The sequence below is a fragment of the Oncorhynchus kisutch genome, linkage group LG14 (genome assembly GCF_002021735.2).
Source record: "Oncorhynchus kisutch isolate 150728-3 linkage group LG14, Okis_V2, whole genome shotgun sequence".
NCBI lineage: Eukaryota > Metazoa > Chordata > Actinopteri > Salmoniformes > Salmonidae > Oncorhynchus > Oncorhynchus kisutch.
Genome location: NC_034187.2, coordinates 39,897,674 through 39,907,418, shown reverse-complemented (window position 1 = coordinate 39,907,418; position 9,745 = coordinate 39,897,674). Strand labels below are relative to the sequence as shown.

General features: G+C 41.8%; 1 protein-coding gene and 3 non-coding genes across 5 annotated transcripts; all 4 read right to left on the bottom strand.

Annotated features, from left to right (window-relative positions):
- Positions 1–2: 2 nt before the first annotated feature.
- Positions 3–9,643, bottom strand: LOC109903854 (60S ribosomal protein L13a-like). Of its 2 annotated transcripts, none has more exons than XM_031788403.1 (7): positions 8,513–9,643; positions 2,153–2,225; positions 1,811–1,876; positions 1,412–1,513; positions 887–972; positions 648–707; positions 3–250 (listed from the first exon to the last, which is right to left on the bottom strand). In XM_031788403.1, the coding sequence occupies exons 4-7, from the start codon at positions 1,482–1,484 to the stop codon at positions 41–43; spliced, it is 429 nt and encodes a 142-aa protein (XP_031644263.1). In that variant the 5' UTR covers positions 1,485–1,513; positions 1,811–1,876; positions 2,153–2,225; positions 8,513–9,643; the 3' UTR covers positions 3–40. The 2 variants fall into 2 exon arrangements, with proteins under 2 accessions (XP_031644263.1, XP_020356440.1); XM_020500851.2 differs by lacking the exon at positions 8,513–9,643 and adding an exon at positions 2,871–2,978.
- On the bottom strand, positions 401–482 carry LOC116353506 (small nucleolar RNA Z195/SNORD33/SNORD32 family). Its single transcript, XR_004202939.1, has one exon. It is a non-coding gene; the product is annotated as a small nucleolar RNA Z195/SNORD33/SNORD32 family (small nucleolar RNA).
- LOC116353507 (small nucleolar RNA Z195/SNORD33/SNORD32 family) lies at positions 1,622–1,700 on the bottom strand. The gene has a single exon (XR_004202941.1). It is a non-coding gene; the product is annotated as a small nucleolar RNA Z195/SNORD33/SNORD32 family (small nucleolar RNA).
- LOC116353505 (small nucleolar RNA Z195/SNORD33/SNORD32 family) lies at positions 2,311–2,393 on the bottom strand. Its single transcript, XR_004202938.1, has one exon. It is a non-coding gene; the product is annotated as a small nucleolar RNA Z195/SNORD33/SNORD32 family (small nucleolar RNA).
- Positions 9,644–9,745: the final 102 nt, after the last annotated feature.

Here is a 9,745-nt window from a genome sequence, read left to right as displayed (position 1 = left end):
TCAAACATTTATCTATCTTTATAGGCAACCATGAACAAGCTCAGACAAGGACACCGTATTGTTTAAGGACAGCAGTGTACTTTGAAATCTTGCTCTCCACGTTCTTCTCTGCCAGCTTCGACAGCTTGATCTCGGTCTTTTTCTTGGTATACCGGATCTTGGCCTTCTCTTTCCTCTTCTCTTCCAAAGTGGCTGTGATAGCCTGGTACTTCCAGCCAACCTCATGGGCCAGACGTCCAAGGAGGGCAAACTAGGGAAGGCAAGTTCACACAAAGGACAGGAAAAATTACAAATGAAAAAGCATTACAAATCAAATCATTAGGCTAACATAATCCAATTTCAGATCATAACAGAACAGTTGCCATTACTTGGGATTCAAATAATTATTTGGATGTTGCTTTATGCCTCAGATGGTAGTGCATGTAAGGTATTCTCATGGTCGTCAAACTCGAATACTTACTGTGGTAAACATCACTGACAATAAGCAAAGATTGGTACCTGGCTAAATACATGTCAGCAAATGTCACTCAAGAACGACGTGGCTAAACATTAGCACAACCTGCAACTTTTGAAATACAGCTACCTACTAGTCAATGTAGCTTTGATAAAGTCAGTGGCATTATTTGACAAACTAATTTTAGGCTTACCTTGCGAGTGGGCTTCAGACGCACAATCTTCAGGGCGGCAGGTACGACCATGCGCTTCCTCTGTAACAAAATAAACGTCAGCTCCAAACAAATGCAAGTCCATTAGAGGGGAGGACAATTGCGTCTCAGATTCAGGGGTATTCTCAAAGTCAAAACTCAAACAATGTATGTATGGAAAAGTAGCATCACTGACAGCACACAATCATAGAGTTACACGTAATTATTGAAACATCAGTCACCTTGTCATAAGGAGGGGGGACACCATCAAACACCTTCAACCTTTCCAATGCAGCCTGTCCTCTTTTGGTTTTGTGAGGGAGCATGCCTGTTGGGGTCAAAGTGGCCATCAACAAAACATTTAGGCAATTAGGTCACCCTGCCCTGGATTGGCAATATTTCGTAGTGTTAGTAAAGCCAAGGGGGGGAGAGGGGGTCACAATACTTAGGGATACATCACACTTCAGTTCCATGACAATTTTGGATTGTGAATATGCTTAAATTTCCAATGTACAGTAACTTCCCCGTGACTTAATAGATCAACACAACATTGTGGCCTTGACTGAACTCAGCAGTCAGATCCGGGATAAGTGTTCATCCCAGTCAAGTAGGATCCATCCATTGCCCAAAGTAGAGTTCAGAATGTGTGTACTTCATGCCATCAACCCAATATGGACCATTTAAATAAATATCCATATAGGTTAAATCCACGCAAACCACTGGACCAGTAAGCCAGAGCTGAAAAACAGGAGGGATTTTGATCTTACCCCTTACGGTCCTCCAGAAGATTCTGCTGGGAGCTCTGAAATGGTATGGTCCACGAGAGGGGTTGGTGTTCATCCTTTTACGCAGGAAAGCCAGGTACTTCACTATTCATAAAACAGGTGTAGTACACCATCAAGCTAAGCCATAGTCTCAACCGCTTTAACACAGCCACAATTATTTCACAACTGTGGTCAACATATACTATGTTGCTTAATGTGTCAGATGGTAGTGCATGTAAAGTATTTTACTGGTCGTTAAACTCAAATATTTACTGTGTTAATCACTGACAAGCAAAGCTTATGATTTAGGAGAAAATATTTTACTGTGAATCAAAATAGAACCACACAACCCTTTACAACATTACAATTAAAACCAAAAAAGTTAACCTGACAACAACTTACATTTGTTACGGTAGAAGTTCCCAGAGATGTTGATACCCTCACATCTCACAACTACCACCTTGTGTCCTGAAAAGGAGAGAAATCATGACTTTACATATTGGAACATGGACAAGTACACAGGCCAATTGTTTAATATACACATCTCAGAGGGTAATGTGAGTTATCATTGTAGTTACTCAAGCAATGTAGGTTAAAAAAGCATCACTGACAGTTGTAGCAAACTAGACATGGCTGTGTCCACATCTAGATGTACACATCAAGTGACAATATCCTTGGACTGGATAATGATCAAAGTCTCGAGATGGGTATTAATTGACAAAATATTGGACTTCCAAAACTCACCCAGCAGAACTTGCTTAGCCACAATGGCAGCAAGACGACCAAGTAGATGGCCTCTGCCATCAAGCAGCAGAACCTTGGAGGAAAAGCGTAATCAAGTCATTTGCGAAAAGCTAGCTGCCCACCACCTGGGGGTTCAAATGATTCAACGAGCTTGTTTTTATGTCTCAGATGGTAGTGCATGTAAAGTATTCTCATGGTCGTCAAACTCGAATACGTTACTGTGGTAAACATCACTGACAAGCAAAAAGAAATACGAACTTGGATAAATACATTTTAGTTATGGTTTTGTGTCCACATGGCCACGTCCGGCTGGCAAGAACGTTCAGAGCTTAACTGGGGCTAAACATTAGCTCGCGCAATGGATAGCGTTACCCAACAATTGAGTTGAACTCAGTCATGTTAATTGAGAAATCTTACATGGCAAATTGAGGTATTTCATCTAAACAGTATCAAAAAGGCCTAAGAATCAGGAATTAATTTTGCAAGATCCTTGTAGCTAGACTAGCTTGCTTTAATTAGCTAGCTAACGTTAGAAGGCATGACTAGCTTAGCTAGCGATGTCAGCAACACCATTCATGTGTCAAATAAAGCAACGAATAACCTCCCCCCTAGTCTTCACTTAACACTGAGCAATAGTTAGCTCCACTTCTGGATACAATATGTATATGGCTGTATTATAAACAAATATAGCAATGTTGGTTCTAGCGCTGTTACACACCTTATTGAACCGGTCCGCCATGATGAGCGAAAAGAAAGACAGAGACGGGGTTGTCCGCTGTAAAAGACAGGGGTTTCTGGGCGGCGCTATAGCGTTAAAGGAAGTTACGAGTTTCATTCTTCTTCTGGGCTTTATACGCAGCACATAATATGCACATTGCCACCCCCTGGGCAGAGTGGGGATTACAGAAAACATTTCCCATTACATTTTGTCATACATTTTTAAAATGTCCCATTAAATTTAGCATACGGAGACAATGCTGTGGCATGCTGAGTTTCCAGCTGATGCAGAGCAGCGTAGCTGGAAAGCAAGGGTTTGCCCAGTGGAGGTTGGGTGTCGTGGATTTGTGGCGACATCCACCACCAGGTTGCTGTCGTCACATTGAATCTTTATTTAACTAGGCAAGTCAGTTAAGAACAAATTCTTATTTACAATGACTATGAAAGGCCTCCTGCAGGGACGGGATTAAACTTTTTTTTTTTATATATATATATATATATATATATATATATAGTACAAACATTGGACACAGACAATCGCACAAATGGCAAGAAGTTAGAGACAACAATACATCACGCAAAGCAGCTACAACTGTTAGTAAGAGCGTCCATGATTGAGTCTCTGAATTAAGAGATTGAGATAAAACTGTCCAGTTTGAGTGTTTGTTGCAGCTTGTTCCAGTCGCTAGCTGCAGCAAAATGAAAAGACGAGTGACCAATGGATGTGTGAGCTTTGGGGACCTTTAACAGAATGTGATTGGCAGAACGAGTGTTGTATGTGGAGGATGAGGGCTGCAGTAGATATCTCAGATAGGGGGGAGTGAGGCCTAGGATGGTTTTATAAATAAGCATCAACCAGTGGGTCTTGCGACGGGTATACAGAGATGATCAGTTTACAGAGGAGTATAGAGTGCAGTGATGTGTCCTATAAGGAGCATTGGTGGCAAATCATATGGCCGAATGGTAAAGAACATCTTGCCCCTCGAGAGCACCCTTACCTGCCGATCTATAAATTATGTCTCCGTAATCTAGCATGGGTAGGATGGTCATCTGAATCAGGGTTAGTTTGGCAGCTGGGGTGAAAGAGGAGCGATTACAATAGTCTAAATTTAACTTTAGCCTACAGCTTTGATATGTGCTGAGAGAAGGACAGTGTACCTTCTAGCCATACTCTCAAGTACTTGTATGAGGTGACTACCTCAAGCTCTAAACCCTCAGAAGTAGTAATAACACCTGTGGAGAGAGGGGCATTCTTCTTACCAAATCACATGACCTTTGTTTTGGAGGTGTTCAGAACAAGGTTAAGGGTAGAGAAAGCTTGTTGGACACTAAGAAAGCTTTGCTGTAGAGCATTTGACACAACATCCGGGGAGGGGCCAGCTGAGTATAAGTTCGCAATTGTAAATGAGAACTTGTTCTCAACTTGCCTACCTGGTTAAATAAAGGTGAAATAAATAAGACTGTATCATCTGCATATAAATGGATGAGAGAGCTTCCTACTGTCTGAGCTATGTTGTTGAGGTAAATTGAGAAGTGCGTGGGGCCTAGGATCAAGCCTTGAGATACTCCTTTGGTGACAAGCAGTGGCTGAGACAGCAGATTCTGACTTTATACACTGCACTCTTTGAGAGAGGTAGTTTGCAAACCAGGCCAAAGACACCAATAGTCCTTAGCCGGCCCACAAGAATGGAATGGTCTACCGTATCAAAAGCTTTGGCCAAGTGAATAAAAATAGCAGCACAACATTGCTTAGAATCAAGGGCAATGGTGAAATCATTGAGGAACTTTAAGGTTGCAGTGACACATCCATAACCTGAGCGAAAACCAGATTGCATACCAGAGAGAATGCTAGACATCAAGAAAGCCAGTCAGTTGATTATTGACAAGTTTTTCCAACACCTTTGATAAACAGGGCAAAATAGAAATAGGCCTATAACAGTTAGGATCAGCTTGATCTCCCCTTTAAATAAAGGATGAACTGTGGCTGCCTTCCAAGCAATGGGAACCTCCCCAGAAAGGAGAGAGAGGTTAAAAAGGTTGGAGATAGGCTTGGCGATGATAGGGGCAGCAACCTTAAAGAAGAAATGGTCTAAACCATCTGACCCAGCTGAAGGACCTTGGAATCTGCAGCCATGCCCTTCGCCAAACCATCAAGGCAACATCAGGTGTTGCCAAAAGGAGTAGCCAATGGCTCTGGCTGAAGTGAAAAGATCCCAGCTGGTACTCAAAGTGAGAGGGAGAAGACTAGGCAGGTACAGGTTCTGGGACGCTAGAACTCACTGCTGAGCTTTCTTGGGATGTTGCAGGCTCATCAATGAAACATTAAAGATGGAACGTGCCAACTTGAAAACTCCACTGGTGTATCTGCCCTGTCCCAACACCGGAGCAAGTATTTTAGGTTCGTGCTCATGATCTTCTATTGGCACAAGGCATTTTAATATCTATATTAACTCATATAAAAAAAATTACCTGATGTCTCAAATGTATAATATTCTACAAGTGTCTCTTGTGGATTCTCAATACATGATGTCTTATGGCTACTACGTTATCCTCAGTGGACAAATTAGTGTCTGATTCTCAAGGAAGAGTTTTACCCGTTTTCATACGTGTCAGCTTCATGTTTTCATACATGTATTGGCTCTCATAGCTCTCTAAAATAATTACCATACCTTATATCTAATTAATATATTTTTTATTGTGCATCCCTTTCATGAAAATTGTCTCAACGGCACAGCATCACCACAACAATGTAAATCACAAACAATAGTACAACAAAAACAACAGCTGGATAGGATCATTAAATTAGCTACAGGGGCATTGTTGGGCAGAGTTAAAATGTCTTATACTGGTGGGGACAAATTATTTGTGAATTCTGGCGGTTTTGTGTACATGGGATTTGTATCGGCAGCCTGGCGGTAATAGCTGGTATCAGCGACAGAATTCAGAAAAGGGGCCATTCTTACAGTCTTCTCCCTGTACACCAAGTTAGAACCTTAGGATGAATAAAGGGGACTTGTAAAGCAGACAATGACAGCTCTTACAAAAGTTGATTACATTTCTCTAAAACAGGCTATAGGCTATATGTGCATCACCAAGTCAGAACAGTAGGTGAATGAGGGGGTAAATAGACCAAATTATTAAGGTGATAAACATGGGCTATTAACAGATTACTACACAACATACACTTAGAATTACTTTCTTAGCTACAGTATACATATCGCCCTGACATATGAAATCATTTATGCAGCAGCATACAAGACATTTTTGGACTCACCTTGTTGTGCTGTGCTCCCTTGAACAGGAAGGTGGCACAGCGGTCCATCATGGGCAAATTTTGTCATCAAAGTCTGGCATTCTCTGGATTTATGGTGCCTTCAAGACAACTGGGAACTCAGATCATGATCTTCAATGCCCGACTTACAATTCCGAGTTGGATAACCGTTCAAAGCGTATTTCCCAGTCTCAGTTTTTCTTTTTTTTACGAAATTCCCAGTTGTCATGAACTCAATGAAGTTAAGTTAACAGTTGTTTTGAGCGCAGCACAAATCAAGCTTCATTGACAGCATGGCCAATGATGAATGCTTATTAAACTTGGAAAAGAGCCCCTTAATCCCAGATTTGGGACCACATAGCCACTGTCACTGACTCCATCCAAACCACTCATTGTTGAATTTGCGATTTTCAACTTGTTGTGTAAGGTTTATATCCAATGGCTGATGTGCACCAATACATTTTATCTATAATTTCTCTTCATATGACAAGGATTAAAAAGGATTTGCCAGTAGATTGTCGACTTGATTCATGATGACTGGTGGCTAAGATTTTGAAAGCAATCCAATCAAAGCTACTGTATCACGTGAATTGACAATTCTATCTGTGGCCAATGACCTTGAGCCTTCTTGGATAGGCACTTCTAATGTAACTATGGCAGCACCCAAGGGGCTAGAATTTAAAGTCTGACCTTAGACCTGGCAGTGATGTTGTGTCCCCATGAGTGACAGAACACTGAGCCAATCATGGTGCAACGCTCCTTATTTTCTGACTCCAGTCACCCAAGTCATAGACTGTTCTCTCTGCTACCGCATGGCAAGTGGTACCGGAGCACCAAGTCTAGGACAAAAAGGCTCCTTAACAGCTTCTATCCCCAAGCCATAAGACTGCTGAACAACTAATCAAATGGCCTGCCCTGACTATTAACAGTCTGAGGTCCTGAGCACTCTGGAGCAGGTTCTTATCAAGGATCTCTCTGTACATTACTCCATTAATCTTTGCCTAGATCCTGACAAGTCTCCCAGTCTCTGCCGCTGAAAAATATCCCCACAGCATAATGCTGCCACCACCATCCTTTACCATAGGGATAGTGCCAGGTTTCCTCCAGACGTGACGCTTGGCATTCAGGCCAAATAATTTGAGATTTTTTTCCTCATGGTCCGAGTCCTTTAGGTGCCGTTTGGAAAATACCAAGTGGGTGGTCATGTGCCTTTTACTGAGGAATAGCATTCGTTTGGCCACTACCAAAAAGGCCTGATTGGTGGAGTGCTGCACAGTCAACAGTCAACTGTGGGAACTTATAGACCGGTGGGTGCCTTTACAAATCATGTCCAATCAATTGAATTTACAACAGATGGACTCCAATCAAGTTGTAGAAACATCTCAAGGATGATCAATGGAAACAGGATACACCGGAGCTCAATTTCAAGTCTAATAGCAAAGGGTCTGAATACTTATGTAAATAAAGTCTGTTTTTGACTTTTAATACATTTTAAAATGTTATATTGCTGAGGATATTTTAAAAGCAGTTTTAGAATAAGGCTGTAACATATGTCGCGATACGAAACCTTCAGCCCCGCCCCTTGGCCGGCAGCGGGGTGCTAGAGGTGGTTAGTGTCCCGTTCCCTGGATTGGACAGGGCACTATAGATACTTCAGGTTATCTCGGTATAACCAGGACCGCTCGCGTAGCCCTGCCCCTCTTTCTATATCGAAGCGTTGTCCGCGTAGAGAGGTCTTTTGCCTTGTCACTCTCAACGGTCTAGCTCTAGCTGGGATGTGTGAACCCCACCTTTATCCTCTAGACTCTTTGCTTCACCACTAATTGGTCCTTGAGTTATTATTAAGCACTAGTCCTACCAGTCTCTATATGATTTCCCTGTGGTTGAGTGTTTCCCCTCTGTGATGTATCTAGTTTAAAGTGTGAAGACCTTTAGTCAACTTAGTCTCACTACTCTGCCCGTCGGCTATGTATCGCTTGGAAAATAAAACTTAGATCGATAAGACAATTAAATGAATCACTACTGGACACACCTTCCTCCTTGTCTTTTAATGGTAACTCATTCTGTCATAGAGCATTGATCCCCGTTTCCAGTGTCCCGGTAGCGGGGAGTGTCAGAGTTGTTATCTCCCGTGCAGCTAACTGTCTTTGAGAGAACCTTTTGCTCGAGACAAAATAAGACTACCGTTTATTTTTGAAAACACTGTTTTTTGTCTTTTACAAATCAAACACACTTCAAAATACACCATTTGTTACTCGGTCACACACAGCGTTAATCAAAAACATGCAAATGACTTAATGCTCTTATAAAATGCCTGGTACAATGATAACACTTATCTCTATATTAAATACTTGTAATAGTTATTTAATTACCTTTGAGAGATGACGAGGAGACCCACGAGATCAGGAGCAGAGTTTCAATCGGTCAGAGTTCTTTTTGAATTTAGTTAGTAGCGACTCCCGTCTACTGGCTGAGAGGTTGACTTGAAGTCGGTGGTTTACTAATTTTAGAGATTCAAGTTAGACTGGAGAGATCAGAGGTTCTCCGCTGAGCTACCGCAGTGTCTGTGGCGAGAAATACCTAGCCGGGATGAGGAGCTCAATCAATTAAGATATTTTGCATCCTGATTCTGCCAGGCCAAAGGAACTCTGACGACAAAACTACTGTCCAATAGCTAAACGGCAAGAGCCCAAGTTCCAGCAAGTTAGAATCTGTAAGTGATTTGAGTCAGGTGGCAAATTACCCGAAGTCAAATGGTTGTCTAAATGAATTCAGAATTCAAGAAGTCAGCGCCAAAGTAATGGCAAATGTCTCTTTATATACCTTTTGATTCTCTGCACCCGATCCGCTGCTCCTCCCATTCCCCCAGAGCAGAGAGGGTGATGACATATCTTACAACAGGAAATACTTTTCTTACAGTGCATATATGGGCCTCTGGTTATGACAGAGCCTATTACTCTAGCAACAATGAGTCTAACAGTTTTTCCCATTCCTCAGAGGAGTCGTTGAGGGGTGGAGCGGGAGTTTCTTGGTACTGTGAGGTTGAGTTAGGAGGTGAGCGGGTGGCAGATTCGGGTGATTGTGTTCAGATTTTTCTGGAGGTTCAAAGACGGGTGGGGATATAGGGGGAAAAGGGACACAGGGGAGATCCCTTTGGTGTTTCACCACACATAACAAAATGTGGAAGAATTCAAATGGGTCTGAATACTTTCCGAAGGCACAGTATGAATATATTATAGGTACTTAAGTTTTATTTGTAGTAGTAGCAGTAGTTTATAAATTTTTAGACAGTAGCTTCTATATTATTCTTGTTACTAACTATAGTTTTTTTCCCCCCGACACACCTGAAAATGAGATTTCATCCTTCAAATAAAAATAAATATTGCGTACTCTTTGCATGGTCCAGTCAGTGTGCCGCTTATAAGTATTATAAAATGTGGGCTTAAAAATTATGTTTAGTAATTAATTTAACATCGGTAAATGTCAAAACAGGACCCCGTTGCCCCCTATGGGCATGACGCCTCTGCCAGCTCCACGGACTGTCATCATCCTTCTGTAATGTGGCATCTCAAATCATCATCTTAGCATTAACAATAACTGAAAGC

Excerpts from the sequence above, each read along its gene's own strand:
- LOC109903854 (XM_020500851.2), bottom strand. The coding sequence starts at position 2,891 with ATGGCGGACCGGTTCAATAAG. Across the intron at positions 973-1,411 it reads CTTCTGGAGGACCGTAAGGG|GCATGCTCCCTCACAAAACC; the intron begins GTAAGATCAAAA and ends TGACCCCAACAG. Across the intron at positions 708-886 it reads TCCCCCCTCCTTATGACAAG|AGGAAGCGCATGGTCGTACC; the intron begins GTGACTGATGTT and ends ATTTTGTTACAG.